The sequence below is a fragment of the Barbus barbus genome (assembly GCF_936440315.1).
Source record: "Barbus barbus genome assembly, chromosome: 11".
In the NCBI taxonomy this organism is placed as follows: Eukaryota; Metazoa; Chordata; class Actinopteri; order Cypriniformes; family Cyprinidae; genus Barbus; species Barbus barbus.
In genome coordinates, this window is record NC_136739.1 from 8,531,480 (window position 1) to 8,555,706 (window position 24,227).

At 39.4% G+C, this 24,227-nt stretch overlaps 1 protein-coding gene across 1 annotated transcript; it reads left to right on the forward strand.

Moving 5' to 3' along the window:
* Positions 1-19,857: 19,857 nt before the first annotated feature.
* LOC306876715 (homeobox even-skipped homolog protein 2-like) lies at positions 19,858-22,252 on the forward strand (the record flags this gene model as incomplete). Its single annotated transcript, XM_079428073.1, has 3 exons — positions 19,858-20,260; positions 20,837-21,072; positions 21,644-22,252. The coding sequence occupies 3 exons, from the start codon at positions 19,858-19,860 to the stop codon at positions 22,250-22,252; spliced, it is 1,248 nt and encodes a 415-aa protein (XP_079284199.1).
* Positions 22,253-24,227: the final 1,975 nt, after the last annotated feature.

Below are 24,227 nucleotides of genomic sequence, written 5' to 3' on the forward strand. Positions count from 1 at the left end.
GAAACCTCCTTCACCTTATTAGTTATTAAATATTTAGATGACAAAGTCCACACTTTCTTCCATGGAATACTATCGTATAGGCCATTTGTAACCCTGGTTAAATAATGGTTCATATTGTTCATAAGATTGCTTGACTAGAATATTAATACCCATCTATATGTCGTAAATTCTTCGCAAATAAATAAATATATGTATATCTGAAATTAGTTTAAGAAATGAGCAACAACCAATCGGAGCAGTGCATTTTTAGCTCCACCCCTCTTGCTTACGTATAGCGTCGGGCAGTTAGGAGACAGACGCAGAGCGACAGAGAAACATGTTCTTGTGTGAGAGTGTTAAAATGAGAAAAAATAACCCATAAACTGTTCAAAATGCACATAAATTAAATGAATCAGATTATTACTTCAAGATCTTGGATCATCAGGTGCTAATCGGCAATCCAAAGCTTGTGTTGCCTCGGTGAGTTTACCACTGATATAACCATCCCTAAAAATGAATGACAAAACATCGGATTATTAGTATTTTATTTGTTGTATGTGTAAGAAAAAAAATTATGCAATATTGTGACCTTGTATGGGATGGTTTGTTTATTACACAGTGAATAGGCCGGACCACATGGTGTATTGCATGTTCGCAGTTGCTGACGCCATTTTGGTTGTATGTGCCTGAAAAAAAAAAAAGAGAGAGGAAAGGACTTGAATGGACAGGTAATTGAACAGAATATCACTTGTTATGGCAATGATGTACATGTATGTGTTTTATTTGTTCCATGTGTTGTATATCTTGAAGTAAATCATTTATTGTTACATTATATTGAAAATATATTCTGGTCTGTGGGCAGGCCAGGTTTTTTTTCTGTGTGGATATTCTTCTGAATTGGATTCCTTTTAATTGATAGCGAGCCTCCCACCTTGATGCAGAAAGTATAACGGACCTGGAGTAAAGGACACTCCTTCTCACTTTATCATTTCTCTTCAGACAAGTAAGAGAGTTCGTTCACAAAGACTGATTCTTCAGGAACACAACTAAAGAAGTTAAGACTGACCCATTTCTCATTGAAAAGGATTTTTGAATTTGAAAACTGAATTCAGTGTGGGTAATTCAGTTACATTACTGATTTAAATGTTTTTTTTGCTCACTTGATTACAGTGATTGTGATTGTAATTACCACTAAATGAATGAAGATTTAGAGGGTGCACCCAGGGTATATTTAAATATATAGTTATTGTGTTTTCTGTGGTCATTGTTGTTATGGTTATGTAACAAAATAAGGGGGAAAAAACTACTAAAGGTTTAAAGTAAAGAAACGTTTATGGTTAAACCTACCTTCTGTCTCTGTCTATTACTCAGCACCACTGCCACCTCTTTTTGCGTACTTTGTAGTCTTCTGATAATATTGTCTGTTCCAATAGTAAATGAGTTAAGACCCGCTACAATTTTGGCGAGCCAGCCAGGAGGTGGCGCTGTTGCTGAGAATTAACTACTGTGCATGTGAGTTTATTTCTTTGACTCTTAACACTCAACAATGGATATTGTTGACGCAGAGGGCATTAAAATCCCAAACTCTGTGATCGTGAGTGGCATGCCTAAAACAGAGCATGACGATGAATTAATTGACACCCTAAAAAGGTATGGCTCTTTTGCCAGAACCCTCACCATTAGTGACAAACGTCAGAGTTATATCAGAGCACAATAATTGAATATAACAGTGGTCAAGCCTTACAATCTCTAGAACCCCAGCTGCCTTATACCCACCAATTGTCCAGCGATCCAGGTATCACTTACCACGTGAGGGCGTTGTCCAGCGTCTTTACGCAACAATTGGGAGGTAGCGTCACTAAATCCTACCTGGAAGGATTAAAAGAAATGGCCAAAGTGAGTGGAACAAACTTTGAAGCAGTATTGACTAAAATGTTGTCGCAAATGACTGTAGAACTCACACCAATGTCCACTGATCTTGAACCTGGAGATGGAAACCCAAGTGAACAGCCATCCCAAGTGCTTCCTAGTGAGAGCTGTCGCATTACAATTGCTAAGCCAAGTCAGGTAGATGAACCACTGTCACAGCACATGCCTATCAAATCAAATGCTCCACCTCTCTATACTTCTCAGCAGGTGTACAATCCACCTGAAGTCCAGAAACTTATCGTTGAACATGTTGTGAGGAGTGGTGAAGTGGCTGCTCAAGGACCTGTGCAATCACGGCTCAGGATGTTCTCCGGTAAATGTCCTAGACCTGGAAATGAAGTTGATTATGATACTTGGCGCTCCAGGGTTGAGCTTATATTGAAGGACCCTGGCTAATCTGATTTGCATGTGTCCAGGAAGATAGTGGACGGCCTTTTGCCACCTGCAGCAGATGTTATAAAGCATCTAAGCCCTAAAGCTCCATCCTCAGGTCTTTCAGTTCCATATGAGGGGTACATAGAAGTAGACATTACCTTTCCTGAGGAATTCCTGGGGGTGAGTTCTCAGGTGCCTACCATAGCATTAGTAGTCCCTAATGTGAAACCCCACAATCAGTCTATGGTTTTAATAGGCACAAACACCTTGGATGTTCTCTATGAGCAGACTTTGAAATCAAATTCCCCAACTTACCAACCATCTTCGTTCGGTTACCGAGTGGTTCTGAGCAGTGTTAATTTCGTCGACGAAGACGACGACGAAAATTATTCGTCAACGAACCTTTTTTCTGTGACTAAGACGAGACGTTGACGAGCTAAAACTAATATCTGATGATAAAAACTATAACGAAATGTATGCGCGTCTTCATTAACAAGACGAGACGGGACTAAAATGTTATTTGAGGACTACCTGACATTCAAAATACATCCTATAGGCTAAGTTAACTGTCTTGTCTTTCAAAATGTGAGTCTCTGTCATTGGATAAGGTGCGTTTGCATGGATAGGCTACCAAAACGCGAACTAGTGATCTGAAACAATGGCCTCAGCACCTGAAGGGTTAGGGAGTGGGTGACCAGACGTCCCGTTTTTCCCGGGAGTCACAATTCATTGTCGATTAACTTAAAGTCAGTGAAGGTGCGATAGGTGGAAACGCGCTGATAGAAGTGCTCTCTCTCGCGCACGCTCCACTTCTTCAGTTCTCATACAGCGCGCGATCAGTTCTCAGTGCTCAAATACACACACAGCAGTCCAAATGTCTATCATGTAGAGTATCTCACGGAAATACAGTCCGTTATGGTTTAAGTGAGCTTAAACAGGTGGGTGAAAATTGAATGTATGTCAGTAGGCTATTATATGCATACCATCCATCTTAAATGGACAGCATTCCTAATTATCTGTCATAAATGTTAACCAACAAAAGATGTTAAATAAATGTATACTTGTTAAGTAAACCTACTGTATCTGAAAAATTAGTTTAATTTATATCTCTACCAAAAAATGAAAATTTATTCCAGTTATTCCAAATTCAATCCTTGATTCAAATTTCTCATAAGCTTAATTGATTTGGTCTAAAGAGAGAAGAATTAATGACTATTTTTGTTTGAATACTACATATAAAATAGCTACCAAAATAAATGTTGGTAACTGCAGTTTGACTAAAAGTAATGGCTAAAAGTTGACAAAAATGCAATGACTTTTCGTCGACTAAGGCTACGTCCACACGAAGATGGGTTTCTCCGTATCCAATCTTTTTTTTTGCCTCAAATTCCGTAAACATGGAGTCGTCTCAGGAAATATCTGCGTCCACACGGAATCACTGAAACCGACTGAAAACGATGTAGTACACATGCCAGACCAATATGTGGCGCTGTAATTCTGCCACAGAGATAAACAAAAAAACAGAGAAGAAGACTTGGACCATGTGCGTAAAGCTTGCGCGCTGAATATAAACTAACACACAAAGCAGAAGATTTTGCTTTAATAAAACGAATGAGCTCAGTAGGTTCTGCAGCACGATCACAGGCATGTAGTCTGACATTGTTGTTGTTGTTGTCGCTGTTATGTGACGTAGCGGTGTCTGATTAGGGGCGAGACGTGGGCTGATGACGTCATCGTTTCAGAAAATATACGGATTCGCCGTCCACACGAAAACATGAAACCGGCGTTTTCAAATTTATCCACCCTGGGACCCGGTTTCAAAAATGATCGGTTTCACTCTTCGAAAACGCCGGTTTCATGTGGACGAAACGCCTATACGGTAAAAAATGTATGCGTATACAGAGAAACCCGTCTTCGTGTGGACGGGGCCTAAAACTAGACTAAAACTATGAAAGACTCAAATGACTAAAACTAGACTAAAACTATGAAAGACTCAAATGACTAAAATGTGACTAAGACTATTAAGCATTTTGGTTTCAAGATAAAGACTAAGACTAAATCAAAAATTCCTGCCAAAATTAACACTGGTTCTGAGCACACTGGAGACAAGGCGGAGACAAAACACAAGTGGTGTTCTTGGCTATGTACGATTGAAAGGCAAAGTACCTGAGGTCATGGCTGCAGGACAGACCGTAGTTGTGGAAGGTTCCGTCACAGTGCCCCCTGGGGCTGACAAGTGTGTGGTGGTGGAGCATCCATCTAACTCGTCTTTGCCTGGTGGGGTGTTTGTTAAACGATGCCTACTTACACTTCCAAAAAAATCGCCTTACCATTTACCAGTTGTGCTTACAAACGAAACTGAACACAATATAGCTCTCCCTCCAAGGTGTACAGTAGCGGAGCTCCATGTGGTGGAGTCTTTGATCCCTCCACCAAACTCCCCTTCAGACGATGAGCCTTTACCTGTAAAGGAACTTGATTTTACCCTAAATTTTGGCGAGTCCCAATTATCTCAAGAGTGGAAGGACCGTATCACTAAAAAACTCAGAGAAATGCCAGAGGTTTTCAGCAGTGGTGGACGAAGTACACAGATCAAGTACTTGAGTAAAAGTACAGATACGTATTATAAAATATTACTCCAGTAAAGGTAAAAGTACTGCTTTTTCAATTTTACTCAAGTGAAAGTACAAAAGTACTCAATTTTTTATGTACTTAAGTAAAAAAATACTGATAGATTTATTTTGCAATTTTATATAGACTACTTGATTTAATTTTATATTAACGCATATTTTTATAATCCTACTGCTCAAAATACCTGGGATTTTCCCAAAATGTCCACTATATGGAGTCAAGATATATATTTTGTTGTTGATATGGCCTATGTTGACGAGAGTGATGTAGTAATGTTCACTGTGAAGCTTACATTGTAATGAACCTGAGAGAAAACTGATCTGATAATCTAATTTTCACCAGTAAGAAAAAAATGTTTTAAAGCTTGTTGTTTTGCAGAATGTCACATATGACACGAGAATAAGGCCTGAAGTTAGGAAGAACATTTAAAGGTAAATATAATTATATTTTCATAATGATTTTGTTTTCTTCTCAAACCTTGTCTGTGGTGTAAAAACACCCCTGGCTAAATGCCCACAGAGGGCATCACTTCCCACTTTGATAATTACTGTAGTTACTGTGTTCTGAACATCACATCCTTTCTTTTTACATCAGATGGAATCTGTCTAGGTGGTTGAATAAACATATTTGGACTTTATATCTAAACATTTCCTCAACTTAGCACCAGCAAGCTTGTTAGCTTCAGCTAACAATATTTACTTATTTTCAGTATGGTTATGGATAAACATTCATATCTGTCTGCTCGGCTAGTTGATCTAAACAATATAAAAATGTATACTGTTGATAAACAATATAAAACATAGGGCTAGATGCGTAGCATTTTAATAAAACTGCTAACGTTACAGCAGCGGGGAATATGAAAGTGCATTAGTTATTTTATTTAATCTGTGTTATGTTTCGTTTTTTGATCTAAAACAAAGAGACACTGTCATCGATATGTGGGCTTAAATAGATCACCCTTTACAGCAGATTTGACCTAAATATGATTTTCAGTTACAATAATTAATCCTAAAATTCGACATTAGTAACTTACTTTTCGCAGCATCAGTTGCACTCACAAGATCTCCCGGTTCTTTCTTGTGAGTTCAGTTCACTGGAGACTCGCTCTAAACGGTTCATTTGAATCAGTGAGTTGTCGACTCGAGAACAGCTGCAATCGGATCATTACAATTCGTGAATGAATCGTTTGTTGTGATTTGCGAACCAATTTCACTGGTTCATTGAAAAGAATCAGTTTGTTCATGAATCAGACACCGCTTCCGCGTCTCGGAGCTCGTGATATATTATTAGGAGTAACAATATGTTTTATGAAATGTAGTGAAGTAAAAAGTACGATCTTATGCTTTGGAATGTAGTGAAGTAAAAGTAAAAGTTACTCAATATAAAACTACTCCAGTAAAGTACAGATACTTGAAAAATGTACTTAAGTACAGTAACGAAGTAAAGCTACTTCGTTACTGACCACCACTGGTTTTCAGCCAGCACGACTTAGACTTTGGTCACACTCAAAAAGGTGAAACATTGCATACAGTTGAATGATGGAACTTCTTTTAAGCACAGAGCACGGCCAATCCACCCACAAGATGTTGAGGCCGTCCGCAAGCATCTGCGTGATCTCCTTGCCAGTGGAGTCATTCGAGAGTCCCAGTCGCCCTTCTCCTCACCAATAGTGGTGGTGAGAAAGAAGAATGGAGATGTGCGGCTGTGTATAGATTATAGAAAGCTAAACCTCCAGACAGTGAAAGATGCGTATATGCTACCAAATCTTGAGGAGACCTTCTCAGCTCTTACGGGATCCAGATGGTTTTCTGTGCTTGATTTGAAATCTGGATACTACCAGATAGAAGTTGAGGAGTCAGACAAACCCAAAACCGCCTTTGTCTGTCCATTGGGGTTTTGGGAATTCAATCGTATGCCCCAAGGTGTGACCAATGCACCAAGTACTTTTCAAAGATTGATGGAGAAGTGTATGGGAGACATTAATCTGAAAAAAGTACTGGTCTTTTTGGATGACCTAATGATATTCTCGGACACTCTAGAGGAGCATGAGAGACGTCTGTTGAATGTTCTATCTCGCCTCAAAGAATACGGACTGAAACTGTCACTGGAGAAATGTAAATTCTGTCAAACCTCCGTTTGCTACCTAGGACATATTGTGTCAGAGCGGGGGGTGGAGACCGACCCAGAAAAGATACAAGCCTTAAAAACCTGGCCAAGTCCTAAGAACCTTAAAGAACTGAGATCATTTTTGGGCTTCTCCAGCTACTATCGCCAATTTATTAAGGGTTATTCAAGGGTCGTGAAACCACTCAATGACCTTACCTCAGGTTATCCACCATTAAGGAAAGGCGGTAAAAAGACAGACAAAAAGGGTCCATACTACCATCCTAAGGAGCCCTTTGGAGACCGTTGGACTCCTCTTTGTGAAGAAGCTTTTCAGTCCGTTATCGAAAAGTTAACTACCGCACCAGTCTTTGGCTTTGCTGACCCCAAACTCCCCTATTTCCTCCATACAGATGCTAGCACCAAGGGATTAGGAGCTGCATTGTATCAGAACCAAGGTGGACAGATGCGCGCTATTGCATTTGCGAGTAGAGAGCTCTCACACAGTGAGTCTAGATATCCTGCTCTCAAACTTGAGTTCCTTGCCCTTAAATGGGCAGTAACTGAAAAGTTTAGTGATTATCTTTATGGCAGCCAATTCACTGTCGTCACTAATAGCAACCCTCTTACTCATGTTCTTACCACTGCAAGATTGGATGCTACCAGCTATCTTTGGCTTGCAGCCCTTTCTACTTTTTCATTTAAGTTGCAGTACAGGGCAGGCAAGTTGAACATTGATGCTGATAGCCTTTCAAGGCGACCTCAAGAGCCGTTGCCAGAGAACCTCATGTCCCAAAAAGAACATGAAAGGATTGAACAGTTCATACAGCATCATCTTACCAAAGCAGAGGATTCTGTCAGTGCCACAGATGAAGTCATCCAAGCTATCTGTGAGAAGCACCTCGTTAGGGCAATCAGCTGATTTTGGGCCGGGCATTGCTCTTATAAGCTCCCTCTCGCTCTGTTCAGACTCTGTACCTGACTGTTATGAACAAGAAGGTAGTTCTGATGGGTCATCTGTTCTGTCTCACCTTTCAAAAGACCTTGTTGACAAACAAAGAGCCGATCCAGTTCTTCGAGAGGTGATGACACACTTGAAGTTGGGAGAAAAACCCCCACCAACAATAAGGAAGGAACTTGCTGGTCTTCCGTAATTCTTAAAGGAGTGGAAGCGCCTTGAGTTATAGGATGGAGTACTTTACAGGAGACTGAAAGATAAAGATTCCATTACTTACCAGCTAGTGCTCCCGGAAGACCTAAGATCCTCTGGGATGAGCAGTTTACATGATGGTATGGGTCACATGGGGATGGAGAGGACCTTGGATCTGATCAGAGCCCAATTCTATTGGCCAAAGATGGCTGCTGACATGGAACAGAAGATCAGGACATGTGGTCGTTGTGTGTGAAGGAAGTCCCCACCTCAAAAAGCAGCACCCTTGCTCAACATCCAGGCCACCAGACCATTACAATTAGTCTGCATGGACTTTCTCTGCTTGGAACCAGACAGAAGTAATACAAGAGACATATTAGTGATCACAGATTTTTTCACTAAGTATGCTGTGGCAGTCCCTACACCCAATCAAAAGGCAAGAACAGTAGCAAAGTGTCTTTGGGAGAACTTCATTGTGCACTATGGGTTTCCTGAACGCCTTCATAGTGACCAGGGCCCTGACTTCGAGTCATGCACCATCATAGAGCTTTGTGAAATATCAGGCATTCAGAAAATCCGAACAACGCCTTATCATCCAAGGGGGAATCCTGTTGAACGCTTCAACAGGACTCTGTTGGACATGCTTGGCACATTAGAAGAGAAAGACAAAAGTCGGTTTAGAGATTTCGTCAAGCCGTTAGTTCATGCATATAATTGGTACAAAGCATGAAGTCACAGGATTAACTCCCTATGAATTAATGTACGGGCGCCAGCCTCAGCTGCCTGTCGACCTTGCCTTTGGGTTGCCATATCAAGACACTCCGCAGATATCCCATTCCGAATATATCAAACAACTAAAGTCTCATCTGGAAGAAAGCTATTCGCTTGCCTCCCATAGTGCATTAAAGAGTGCAGAGAGAAACAAAATCAGGTTTGACAAGCTTGTTACAAACTCCTCCTTGGAAGTCAATGATCGTGTGACTTGCTGATGATGCGCTGATGTTCATGGTGGTATGTCTGCAGAAGGTGTTTGCCTATTTTCTGAGTGTGGTATCTAAAGGATAGGCAAAAATACTAAAGAAGAGGCTCACTGTCACAGCCAGGAGAGAGAGGAAGCCTATCCACACTGGTGAGATGAATTGAGGACCACGGTCAGACATATGTCTTCTGGGTAGTTCTAGAAGACTTGGGGAAATAGTGCTTTCATGGTCACAAGAGCAGTGAGAAAGTCCTTCAATGTAACCAGATGACACACTTATGAAAATCAATCTAACCCATCTTTGGTTGCTTTGGTTGATTCTTCTAGTGTTGAGAAATGACAGCTCCAATGACTTGAAGCGGCGCTGTGCACACCGATCGTTGTATGATATCAAAGTACAGAGAGAGCGATCCAAAAGCTGCTCTCTATAGCTCTCGCAAATGTCCTACAGTGATCGAGCTGCACAGTGCAAACAGCCAAAAACCTGGATATTTTAGGCAATATAGAAATCCTGGCAAGGACATGTCCCATAAAAATGGCCCATATGGTCACCCTAGTCATAGGCTTTCTTGGTCCAGGACACTTGGTACTTGGGATTGGAGCAGAAGAAAGAGGTTGAAAGTAGAGGTCTTCACGGGTCCAAAAATTTGTACCCGAACCCGAAGAGACCCTTAAATATGCTACGCGGAACCGACATGGACCCGTATTTTTTTTTTGAAAGTTGGACCCGAACCCAGCTGGGAAGACACAGACCCGACTGCACCCATCCAGATTGGCACATATTGCACAGCAAATGCTATTAAGTCAATAAACATGTTGCGGAAAAATTTTTTTTTTGCCTTAACTACTGTAGCCCTCTCCCTGACTGCGACGCATACAATCCTCCTTGCCAATAAATTTCCATCCATGTTAGGCTGTTCCTCTCTCTTGCCGTCTGAAAGAGCCTGCACTCATTATTCCAGCTTCAAAAGTGTAGACTGATGACTAATGCAACTTTGCAGTTTTTTTTCCATCTCGAGTCAACTTGGACTGTTAAGTTTACCCTTTTGAACTACAATAACGATACTTTTTGTTGTTTGTAATAAAGGCTCAGAGCAATTTTTTTTTTTTTTGCAAAAATTTGAAACGAGCTCATTTAGTGGATAAAAGTGTAAAAGTTCTCCGTTTAAATATTTGTTATGTTCTCTATGTCCTATTGTGAATAAAATATTGGCTCATGTGATTTGAAAGTCTTTTAGTTTTCATTTTATTCAAATTTAAAAAACGTCCTAACATTTCCGGAATTCGGGTTGTACAATACCAGGAAGGAAGATCAGGTTGTTGATGTTTGCCTGCCATTCTCGCTCTGCACAGTGTAAGTGAACGCGCTGATGACGTATCCTGTCTGTGGGAAATACATATGTTGACAAGCAGGTAGGAAAGTCAATCAAAATGCTTGGAACGTTATTGGGTACACCCTATTCTTGAGAAAAGAGAAGAGCCCGGGAGTTCCATAGACTGACGGTGAGTGTGTTATCTTTCTATTTGCCTTGTTAGTAAAAGAAAAAAAGTATACCATGTTTAAAGAACAAAATGTTGCATCTGAATGGTGTTTATAATATAATTAAATTATATAATACTTTTCTTCAGTGTTTAAATTGGTTTTCAAAAGCTTCCTGTGCTATTGCGCCACCAATCTCACCCTTTTGTGCTACAGTAGCACCATGATCAACAGCACGTGATCTAAAGCTCAATTTCGACAACTTGGCCGAAGAAGAGTTTTCCCTTGTCCAAATGCACACACTTGCGGTCTTTGCACTTGACCACTTGACTACTTATATGACGTATTTTCCTGTTTTTGTCCCAAGTGTTCAAGTGAGGATGAAGACCACAAGTGTGTGTAGAACTTTTCATTACCTTATGGGACACACTTATAGTGTTGTAAAAATGCAAGTGTTTGCATAGCTTTATTTTAATTAGAAAAACATTGCATTTTAAAATCAACTTCTAAATATCTGTTCAGTAGCCCCTATAACAGTTGACACTTTAATTTGCGGTGCATCTAATTAAGTAATGAAAAGGAGTTGCAAATGTTGTACAAAATAAATATCACCACTACTCATCTTTGCACCAATAAAATGTGCAACACTTTGTTTTTCTACCAAATTATATATATAGCCATATAATAGCCTATCTAAATATTATATTAATATTTAACTTGCATTGGAAAAGTTTTGTAACCTTTTGCAAGATCTCGGCAAAAATCTCACGATTTATTCCAAAACATGATGCATGATGGGATACACTAAGCCTCGAATAGCGCTCCGGAGCGGTATTCAAGATAGTGTGGATTTAGTGTGCGTTAGGGGCACTGCGCTTTGGTGTTTTGAAGACCTGGGAGGCGTTCGCTTTCTCAAGTGGCCAAGGCTGCAATTGTGGATATTTGGACAAGGCACAAGTGATATGGCAATGAAAACGATACTAAGAAGGCTACAGAGACATTTACAAGTCATGCGGTAGTGTGCTCTTTACGCCCCAAAATAAATGGCATCCATGCTGAGCATGGGTCTTAGTAGGCCTAGGTAGGATATTGTTGATCAGGATAAAGATGTCATGGGAGGACCGTTTTGGCGAGCCAAGATATGATTAATGAGCCAATTCAATATGTCAATAATTTGTATTATTATTATTGTTGCTTAGAGTGCTGATCTGCATGTAATAACTTAGTGTAATTTTTGTAATTTTCTTTGAGAGGCAATATTGATATTTCTGAGGATGTATTGATATGTTTTCTGATGTATAAATTCGGTTATGTTTCTTTAACGGCCACGCACGTGTTGTTACACAAGGTTGAATAGGAAGTTGTTTGCCAACCGCCATTAAATCCTAGAAGAAGAAGAAGAAGAAGAAGAGGTTGAATAGGTGCGGGCAGGGAAATAAGGGAGAAACAGTTTTCTTACCGTCTTGTTGTCTTTAGGGATAAAAACTTGTGTTTAAGAGTTTAAGGAAATACAAGTTAAAGGTTTAGCAAGTGTAATATCATAGGACGCAACTGAATTTTTTGTCATTTTTATGTTTTGATTAACTCGCATTTGTTTACAGACTTTTGACTGTCTTCTGTGATGAGTAAGAACCCATTTTCCCTGCCGCTGTATTACAAGTTAAGTGAATACAGGACTTTGCATCTACACAATTGTAAGAAAACTTCTCCTTTTCGTCCAAAACGAGCAATATTTTGGTTTTTACGAGAGGATTGTCAAGTGATTCACGCATCTTCAGACATGATACTTGGATTATAATGGACTGTCGCGGCTGAAATCCTTCGATGGTGTTTGGATTACACACACTACGGATTTATCTGATCGGACTTTGGTGAACTTTTACAGTTTTTTGGACATTTAGGGGATATTATTGGACTTTGGATATTATTGAACTTTGCTGCTCCACACAGTATTGCAAGAGGGCAATCCCATCTGTTTTCGTGATGAACGCAATGTGTGCTTTGAACACGAATATTGATTACTATGGAAACAGAGGAATTGAGCACGGCCTCTAAAAGAGTGCCGAAGATGACTGTTAAAGCACAAGAGGAACAGCTTAACCAGTTGATGGAGACTAGAAAAGCCAAGCTGGGACATTTAACAAGGCAAATGAGAGAAATTTAAACTTTGCTTGAGGACTTTGGTAATGTTGACACTGTGTTTCAATGCATAAATGGTGAGTTTGCACAGTCTTTTCTTGCATTCCAAGACATTAATAATGCAACCAGAGAACTTATGTCAGAAGAAGAGGGATATTTAGATCAGTTACACTGGTTTGAACCTAAGTCTCAAGCAGTTAAGTACTTTGTATACAAGGTCAAAGACTGGATTGAAAGAGTAAAACTCCAATCCAAAGAGGCAGAGCAATGTGATGCTGAGGTCGAATGTACTGACAGTGCCTCAATGGTTATTTCTTCTTCACAACTAAAAAACCTGGTAGTCATGTGGCCTCAGGCGTGTCATCTACAGCTTCTTCTAAGCTGAGAATTGATGCTTAAAAGGCAGAGTTGTGGCGCAAGCTAATGCTTTGAAAGAGAAACAAGAGCTTGAGAGGGAGGAAGCTGAGCTCAAAGGAAAGAAGGAAAATTTAGAGCTCCAAACTGCTATTCTGAAGCCAAATTTAAGTTTTTTTCCATGTATGAACCAGCTCGTAGTGTTTCTGATGCATCTGGTAGTGCAGCAAGGGCTGCCACAACTGCAGAAAATCTTAAAGTTACATCTGATAGAGTGGTACGGCCAAAAACACATTTTCGTAAGTTAGCGCTGGACACTGATGCAGTTCCGACAGTCAGTGATGGGCAACAGGATTTTTGCTAGATCACAGCCACCAAGGACAGATATGAGCGTTCCTGCACATGTTGATACAGGAAGTTTGTTCAACATATATTTTCATAAAACAGCAGTCTTTGTCCACTCTTCCGCCTATGGATATTCCAGTCTTTAGTGGAGACCCGCTTGAATTTACATTCTTTATTTGAGCCTTTGAACACGGAGTAGAGAATAAGACAACAAATAACAAAGGCATAATGTACTTTTTAGAGCGGTTTACCACAGGGCAACCAAAGATACTGGTACGCAGTTGTCAACACATGCCTTCGGAAAGGGGCTACAAAGAGGCTAAGAGACTACTCTACCAACATTTTGGCAATGATTACACAATCGCCACTGCCTATACAGAAAAGGCACTGGACTGGCCAGTTTTAAAGCCTTAGGATAATAAAGCCTTAAGAGATTTTGCTCTTTTCCTTACTGGTTGTCGCAACACTGTTGACAGTGTGGAATATATTGAAGAGATGGACAGTCCAAGCAACATGTGTGCGATTGTATCAAAGCTTTCTTTCAAACTGAGGGAAAAGTGGAGGGTAGTTGCTTGTGAGCTTCAAGAAAGGACTGGCTTGAGAGCAAGATTCTCTGACTTGGTTAATTTAGTAGACAAACAGGCAAAGATTGTTTCGCATCCACTGTTTGGTAATATACAGGATAACAATATGACAAAAGATAATGCCAAATTCAAAACAAACAAATCAAGTAACTTACAAATGAAAGAAAAGAGAACCACATTTGTAACAAGTGTGACACCTGTTCCACAGCTCAAAAACCAAAGAGCAAAGGAAAAGGATGGCACGAAAGCAATCCATGGAACCCTGCTGCTTATGCTGTAATAAGGACCATGGTTTGGACTTTTGCAACGTTCTGAAGCATAAGCCACACAAAGAAAAACTTGACTTTCTGAAATCAAAGGGCTTGTGCTATGGTTGCTTGTTACCAGGTCACATGAGTAAAGGTTGTATGCAACGACTTACTTGTCAGAGATGCTCACTAAAGCATCCAACCAACCTTCATCTTCCAGAAAAGAAGCCAGTACTTCCAGGATCTCAGGATGGAGAAAGTTCCACAACTGTCATCGAGTCATGTACCATAACCAGCGAAACTTGTGGCTGTGCTGGGGCTGGTAATTTAGTGTGCTCGTTGGCCATTGTACCAGTCAGATTTAAATCCAAAAAGGGCAATCATGAGGTTACTACCTACGCCTTCTTAGATCCAGGAAGTTCTGCAACATTTTGCACAGAACAGCTAATGAAGGAAGTAAGGCTAACTGGTAGGAAAACAAACATCCTTCTGCATACTATGGGACAGGAAAGATCTGTTAGTACATATGTTTTCACCGAACTGGAAATAAACGCACTGAATGAGAACAAATTTGTGGATCTCCCTCAAGTGTTCTCACAAAAGGAAATTCCTGTTAAAAGAGAAAATATTCCACAACAGAAGGATGTTAAGAAATGGAAGTACCTTGATTATGTGCGTCTTCCTCAGATTGATGCAGGTATTGGCTTATTAATAGGAACAAATGTACCCAAGATTATTGAGCCTTGGAAAGTCATCAACAGTAGAGGAGATGGACCTTTTGCTGTCAAAACCATCCTGGGCTGGATTGTAAATGGACCTTTGGAGAGAGAGAACATAGAGAACAGAGAAACAAGATGGCCACAGGTGACGGCAAACAGGATTTCAGTGGTAAGCTTGGAGAACCTAATTCAACAGCAAATGAGTTATGATTTTCCTGAGTGTAAGCAAGCTGAAAAATTGGAAATGTCCATAGAGGATAGGCAGTTTATGGAGTCAGTGTCACAGTCCATAAAGCTTGTTGATGGACATTACTGCATTACCTTCCAATGAAGAAAAGGGATTTAGCATTTCCCAACAACTATGTTGTTGCTTCTCTGCGTGCTCGATTTCTGAAAAGGAAATTCAAAAGAAATGTTGATTTCCACAAGGACTACTGTAGTTTCATGGAAGACATATTACTCAAAGGTCATGCTGAAAAGGCCCCTGCAAGTGAAATCAAAGGAAACCCTGGCAGAATTTGGTACATCCCACATCATGGGGTGTATCACTCACAAAAACACAAACATTGAGTGGTGTTCGATTGCAAAAGTCACTTCATCACAGCTGCATCATTTTCCAGATGCCAGTGAGCTGGGTTATGGCATGGTACCATACTTGCTCACGGAGAATCACAGAGGTAACCAACATTGTGCCTTTGTTATGGGTAAAGCAAGGGTTGCTCCAGTAAAATCAGTTACCGTGCCACGTATTGAGCTCACTGCAATGGCTGCTAGAATTGACAATATACTGAAATCTGAATTGGACTTGTTTCTTCAGGAGTCAGTATTTTGGGGTATCCTGAAGTATCTCAACAATGAAAGCACACGGTTCCGTACATTTGTGGTCAACAGGGTAACTGCAATCAGGAAGCTCTCAAAGGTGTCACAATGGAGGTATGTGAGTTATTCTTCTAACCCAGCCGACATTGCCTCAATAGGACGTACTGTAGATGCTTTCCTTAAAGCAAATTCATGGCTTACAGGTCCATCCTTTCTGACAAAGCCAGAATCAGAGTGGCCAAAAATTCCAAGTCACACTCTTAAGATATCTGACAATGATCTTGAAGTCAAGGAAGTCTCAGTCAATGCAGTGTGTGCCAATAATTATGACTATACTTCTCAGTTCTTTTCACACGACTCAGATTGGTACCATTTGAGAAGAGCCATTGCATGGTTCCTCAAACTTAAAAGCATTCTGAGGACACTGATGGAAAAAAGGAAAGAGCTGTGTCAGACTCTAAGATGTAATACATCAGTAAATTCTGAACTTGAAAAGGAAATGAAAAACTTCAAAGCTTCACTGTCCGGAGCGGTATTCGAGATAGTGTGGATTTAGTGTGCGGTAAGGGCACTGCGCTTTGCCGTTTTTAAGACATGGGACAGACTTGTCTTGTACACTTACTTCCTGTCGCGCGCACGCGCTCTCAAGTGGCCAAGACTGCAAGTGTGGGTATTTAGACAAAGCCTGTGTCTACACCAATCAGTACTTGTCACGTGTAGCCTATGTTATTAATCAAGTAAAGTCAACTTTATTTAGCGCTTACAATAGCCTACAGATTGTCAAAACAGCTTAGTGTTAAACAGAAAAATAGTGTACTAGAATTAAGTATTTAATTATTTATACATTAAGAAAAACATTTTAATTAATCATTTAAATAAAAGTAAATTCAAATATTAACCATAACTGTATTACGATTAGGTGTAATTTTGCAGTTGTCCCGCAGGTGGCTGCACGTGTCTATCTGTGTCCTCACAAGCACACTCTATTTCTCCAGGAGCACTCATCTACAACGAACTTCCTACAATGCTTTTGTGAAACGCAGCCTGCATGTTAGTTTGCCTATTTTGCCCAAGACCGTGATATATTTAAGTCCATGTCATACTAACAGGACACGCTAAAGCCTACTTAAATGTAGAGAGCTGTAGTTTCAAGAATATTGCGATGGCGTTTGCTTTTTCGGAACTATGGTTTTGGGAAACACTGAATTGTTAAACTATGCTGATAACGAATAAACTTGCAACCATATTCACATCAAGCTTGTCTAAAGCATTATAAAGGATTTTCAACTTTGTTGCAGCTGCTTCATCAGGGCTATTTTCTATTTCAAAATGAATGTGGTTGTATAGCCTACAAAGTGTAGTCCACTTAGGTGTGGGAGACATCATGTGTTTTGTAATTTCATTTGAGCTTATACTGTAAAATTGAAAACAGACCCATGAGCATTTCTGGACTCCCGCTTTGTACACTGAGTTGTTTGTGTTGGAACTTAATCATCATTTTACAATTTCGGTAAGTAGCCTAAATTTAAGTTTCACACATTGACTGTAAATGCACATCTAATTATATGACAAATATGACTTGCATATATGACTATTATAGCATTAAAGGTATTTTGTCAAGCCAGAGGAGAAACATTTTTTAATTAAACTGCTGGGGACGTTTTGAGACATTAGTAGGCTACTGTAAATGTTTTTTTTTTTTTTCCTGAAAAGTTACCTTTAAATTATGTATATTGTGAGAAGTGGATAAATAAAATGGTTTTGACTTGAAAAAAAATAACCCTTCTCAACTATACAATTACTCACCCTCATATAATTCCAAAATATATATGACTTTCACTGTAGTCTATAGACAAAAACAGTTGAAACATATTTCATATCTTCTTTCGTAGACGAAAGATAAGCATACGGGTATGGAACATGTGTTAATGTTGACACAAGTGGTCATTTTTAGGTGAACAATGTATTGAACAAGAGTCCTCACAGGATTAGTGAGTCCCGTTAATCATAAAGTGTCGATCACATATTTTGGCCTATATTTACTAGTTGCAATTTGTTATGCAATAAACAAATTAGGCTACATTAATATCGTTTGTATGTGTCCTTAACTGCTAGAGTAAACGGAAATGCGCCCAAGTTATTGTAGTCCAATGCTGCAGTTTTTACTTAGACATTGGAGCTTTTTGGAAAACTTGTATAAGAAAATACGAAGACTAAGATGTGCTAGCGATTTTGTTTTTTACCAAGCACTTTTGAATTTTGTAGACTGAATGTTTTAGCCTACTAGCCTACTCTACGACGTTAACACCTAGTTTTGTGTCCCTTTTGTTGATTAAATTCGTCTGTCATTAGATTGTACAGATGTCACAATAACTAAATTATTATTACAATATATGAACAAATGAGTTGGTGTGTAAGAACTACGGTTAATGTTCTATTTGAACTCTGGGAAGGGGTTGAACACTCACCGAATTCAAGTTGTTGTATTATCTGTGAAAAAACTGGCGAGGGCGCCAAAGAACGCAAAAACAGTTTAGCGCGCGTCTCTGTCACGCTCCCCCTTCTCCCTCTCCTTGAAGTGGATATCTTAACCTCGCCTTAAAGATCCTCTCACGCCCCCACGTTAACACTTGATTTGAGAGCGTAGACTGTAGACTCAACATCACATATGAAAACATATTTTGATCACCTATTTTACAGCGTTTGAGACATGCGCTAAAATTTCTAGTCGACATATTGTGAGAAACGTTATTGGGTAAAATATGTAGTCTTTCCCTTTTGCATATTATATGTCTTACGTGTTTAAGTGTGGCACTAATCATAATTGTAATCCCTATACAGTATTCATATCTGCATACTATAATTATATAGTACGTAGCAATAAAACGTAAAGACGACATCAGTCCATATCCAAATGGGAATATAGGCTGTGTAGAACGAATTAAAATGTGTTTCATGTGTTATCACGTAATTTTGGTACAGTCTTTTTAAACATGAATTTTAAACATGAATGTAATAAACGAAATTCGTTATTGAACGTGATTAGTCAGTTTTAATTTTATGCGATGTGGCGAAATGAGGATGCCATCAGTTGACGAAAATAATGCATCTCGTGATTTTAGCAGTAGACTAAGACACATAAAACAAGAAAGGTGTTATAAGACCACGACCAATAAAAAAAATAATAAATAATGCAGCCAACAAATAATTCAAGAATATCTATATAGATGAGCTTTTGCAAACGCTTGAATCATAGGCTATATCTCCAACAAATGTAAGGAAACCGCGGCGTTTAAAAATGGTCACTAAATTTAATTCTCCCATATCGTTATTTTGTAACGAACAACCATATTCGCAACGGGATTTTCTAATTGGATGCAAAGCAATCTTTAACTAATGCCTCTCATTCGAAAACGTCTGTGTGAAATAATCGACAGAGAAAGAAAAAAGAAACAGCTCAGAGAGAGGGAGAGGGAGAGCCAGAACAGAAGGAAGGAACAATAGAGAATCAAAGCATAATGATATTCCTAAATGAAGAGGGAAATGTTGCCGCGCTCATTTTATTAATCAGACTGTCAATTTCACCCCAGAGGCCAACCCCAGGAGCCATCTAAAACAGACTCAGATCAGAAGCTGCTCTCCTCACTTCTCCTCTCTCTCTCCACCTGGATATACGCGTCTGGCCGATCAAGGGCCGACTCTATCAACCGATGACAGTCTCTCTCCTATTTATTTGCTTATAAACCTGTTACAATAAATGATCATTCGAACCGCGTCACGCACACCTTTAACGACGAAGGCGCAAACCACTTTTTGATGAATGACTCTCTGGACCAGAGAGGATGCGCGGGTCATTTTGAGCAGTCATTCGTTGCCCGCACTGGCATTCCTCTGTTTTTTTGCTTCCAGTTCATAAAGGTGTTATATTATTTAGAGGCGGCAGCTGAGCTGAATGCGGATTAGATCCGCCACCAGTCATCGGAGCACCAGCCCTGGGACTTTGGATTTTTTCTGCACGACTTCATGATGGAGAGGATAAGAAAAGAAATGATTCTGATGGAAAGGGGACTACACAGTCCAGTGGCAGGAAAGAGGCTCTCTGACTCGGCCGGGAACGCGGTGCTTGAGGCCCTGGAAAATTCTCAGCACGCAGGTCGCCTCAGTCCGAGAATAACTTCTGCCTCGCTGCATGGCAGTCTCGGAGATATTCCCACCAAAGGCAAGTTCGAAATCGACAGCTTATTCGGAAACCACCACAGCGACAATACCTCCTCCACAGAAGTGTCGTCCTCCGAAAGCAGGAAGAAAATAAACCTGTACTCTGAAGTTTCTCCTGACTCCGATATGAACAGCGATGTGGAAGTGGGTTGCCCGTCTCATCGCTCACCGGGCAGTATCAGCCAACAGAAGGAAAACAACAGCAGAGGTAAACAATTTACATGGAAACTTTGATCGAGTCGTTTATAAATTTGTTCAAATGCGAATTTGTTTTGGTATCACAAAGTTTCAAATATAGCTCTTATTAGACTTTGTTTTTGTTTTGTTTTTATTATTTTTTCAAATGCTTGTTTTCATATTTTATGTTATAGCCTATTTTAGGGTAGCATTTTCCCCAAGTCTTTTTTGCAAGTCTTTTAACGTTGCCTTAAAATATATTAAATGATCTGTGATTGCATTATGTGTGCTGCATGAATTTTGCAGTGTTCAAATTCTGTATGAATCGGTGGATACGTTTGTCTTTAATTATTGATGCTCTGTGGCTTTTATTTTTGGTTTAAACTCATTTTGATTTTCTGGAAGAAAAAAAAAAGTAAAATCTAATCCCAACATTTTTCAGCCGAATTGCATTTATACATCTATAAATACAATCACACATACTATTTTACGTGCTTGTGTATTTATTTATTTATTTTTAATGTACAAATCAACGTAATAAAAGACTAATATGCATGTTTAAAATGTTTACACATTTGTCTTTTATTTCTTCCATTATCCGATTTAGGTTTTTCCGACAGTAATTCAGGAACCTCCAATACAAGTTCGTCTCTATCGAATATTAACGGTTCCATCGGTAACTCCAGCAGTTCGAGCGCGGACCAGGTGAGGAGGTACCGGACTGCGTTTACCCGAGAACAAATTGGGAGATTGGAGAAAGAATTTTACAGGGAAAACTACGTCTCAAGACCCAGGAGATGTGAACTGGCCGCATCATTAAACTTACCCGAAACAACAATAAAGGTATTGGTCTGATTTTGTTTACTTTTTCCCAGAGAATAAAAAATATGCATTTGCTAATTTGTAATGTTTATAAAATATTTAGTTAATATTAACCTTTCACAGCCACCAGCGTAGATTACAAAAAAAAAAAAAAGCAGCAATTTTATATGGCCATAATCACTCAAAAAAATAATAATCCGTAGGCTACTCCTAAATACTGTTTACAGAGAACGTGTAGTCTCAATATGGGTTGAACTAAACATACATAATATGTAAACAAACAAAAAAATTTGTTATTTTATTTTGCCTGATGCAAAAACCTGCCTCATTTCTTCTGTGCTCACGTAACCTATTAACCGCAAAAACCGTCCAAAGGGGGTCCATTTACAAAATTATTGGTCGATTCGTAAATGACACAAATTTTCCTCTGATCATAAAGCTTTACCTAAAAGCTCTGCAAAAACTATTTTAAATAGGTCCTGAGGTTGTTTGGCCATGCTAAACTGTTGTGTTTAATTGTTTTGCTCTCGATTCTCGCCACTGTTCACCTCATCCCTAATTGTTACCTGTGTATTTCTGTGGATGCGTGTAGGTGTGGTTTCAGAATCGACGAATGAAGGACAAGCGGCAGCGGCTTGCCATGTCCTGGCCACATCCCGCCGATCCCAGCTTCTACACCTATATGATGACGCACGCGGCCGCCACCGGAAGTCTGCCTTACCCTTTTCATTCCCACATGCCACTACACTATTACCCCCATGTCGGTGTCACGGCAGCAGCTGCCGCAGCAGCCGCCTCAGGAGCCGCTTCTTCTCCTTTTGCTACCTCTATACGTCCCCTTGATACTTTCCGTGCGCTCTCTCATCCATATTCGCGCCCAGAGCTGTTGTGTAGTTTCCGGCATCCAGGACTATACCAGTCACCGGCAGGTTTGAACAGCTCCGCGGCGGCAGCAGCGGCGGCGGCGGCGGCCGCTGCAGCAGTCAGTGCGCCTTCAGCTACGGGGCCATGCTCATGTCTCAGCTGCCACAGCAGTCAGGCCGCCAGCGCACTGGGCTCCAGGAGCACCAGCTCTGATTTCACCTGCACAGCGACAGGGCAGAGGTCCGAGAGCGGATTTTTGCCATACTCGGCAGCAGTTCTCAGCAAAACTGCGGTGCCCTCGCCGGACCAGAGAGAAGAAAGCGCGCTCAATAGATAGCTTAGTACTGGCATGCACTCTTTTATTTGAAGCACATGCAATTATTATTATTATTTTTTAAATTGAGGGACAGCATTTCCATTCCAGTAAGGCCTGTAACGCCCAGAATTAAATTAAGAAAAATATTTAAAATACACTGTTATGGAAATCGAAGGCCTTTTAAACATGTTACAACACTAAACAGTGCGTTATAGAATAAGCAAAACTGTATTTTTTTTTTCTTTTCTTTTTTCTTTTTTTTAGATATGAATAGGTTTATTATTATTATAGTAATTATTTTATTTATTCTTATTTATTCTTATTATTTATTACAACTGTATGCAAATATTATTTTCGATTAGATTGGACCACAGTAAAGAAAATATACACTGGTTGTGCCACTTTAGCATCGGTTAAGGGACCAGGCGTAAGATAATGATGCTATTCTGTGTGTTCTGTGTGCTGCTGCTCGAGGGACTCTCCCTGATCTAGGAGTGTGGCGCATAAAACCTGCACTACTGCTACAATGTCAATTCTGCTGTTAATTATGTGAAGATTATGACGAAAATTGCCAATCATGTACCTTGATGGACCTCCTTTGAATGTGGAAATGTAAGAAAGTTCCCGTTCGGAGACTCGCTGTCAAAGCATAACAACCCGCTGTGGGAAGTCATTAGACAAGATAGATAAAAGACCTTGAGCATTTCGCATTTCGCATTGTTCTTGGTGTGTAGATTGTACAGTATTAAACGTGGTATTCGTTACCTGCGAATTCTTTTTTTATTATTTAAAAAAAAAAAAATCCCCTTTCCACCGAGTCCTATTTCCAATCTTCTTATTGGAACGTTGGTCGGCCTGGGCACATTTTTTTCTCAGAGATGTTCCGCTGATGCGAGCAGTCTCATTAAATCCAAACCGATATTTCCATAATACTCCCAGTAGAGACTCTTCACTCACAATATAATGGGATTATCCACACAACCCCAAACTTCAGACAAATTGCTCATGCATTGCTGTCTGCATACATTTTTATTTATTTATTTATTTTTTATCACTGGGCTGAATTCTGCCTTACATAAAACCACATTTTAAAAATAGCAAAATAGCACTTGTACAGATCAAATGGTGAGATATTGTGTCATAACACTCATAGTCACGTTTAAATTGTATTAAACCAAAATTTTGACTTTCATTCCAAATCATTAGCATCACAGATTTTACCCTTTTTACAATTTTTATTTTTATTTTTTTTAATTTTAGTTTATGTGACTGTCTGGATGTTTATTTAATGTTAGGATTACACAATTGTTTTAGGTACTTAAACAATCTGACATTAATTCACCAGACTACAGAACGATTTAAAAAAGAAGAAATATTAGGCCTGAAATCATGTTGCAAGCCAAAATTATCACTCATTGTATATAAAGCACATTACATTGCTGTTTCCATTTTAAATGAAAAAAAAAAGAAAAAGCAAACAAACAGATTTTTTTTTTTTTTTTTATTGCTTAGTTGTTGCGCGGGGCTGGCTGCCGTCTGTTCAATAAATGACAATACTAAAATCCCAGTGTTTTGCTCCTCTCCCAAGGGTTGCCGTGATACACGACTCTGTACATTACGTCTCTGTATTTTACATATTGCCGACTGTATGAATTTTCATATTTTCACTTGAGAAAAATGTGCAATATAAAAATGTATATTATGTTATTTATTGATGGTGTTGTTCTTGGAAAATAAATATTTAAAACGCAGATTTTAATATCGTTATCATTGTGCACGTTGCAAATACCTAATTGCCGTAGCTATTAACTCAAAGTCGAGCAAATTCAAAATCAAATGTAACAAATATGGCCTATAACGTTTCATTCACAAATGTCCAATTCACCTACCTGTTTATTACTTAAATTTCTAATTTTTTTTTTTTTCGTCTAATTCTAAACAATAATACATTTTTAAAATGTGATTTTAAATCCACTGAGGTCTTTTCATCTTCCTT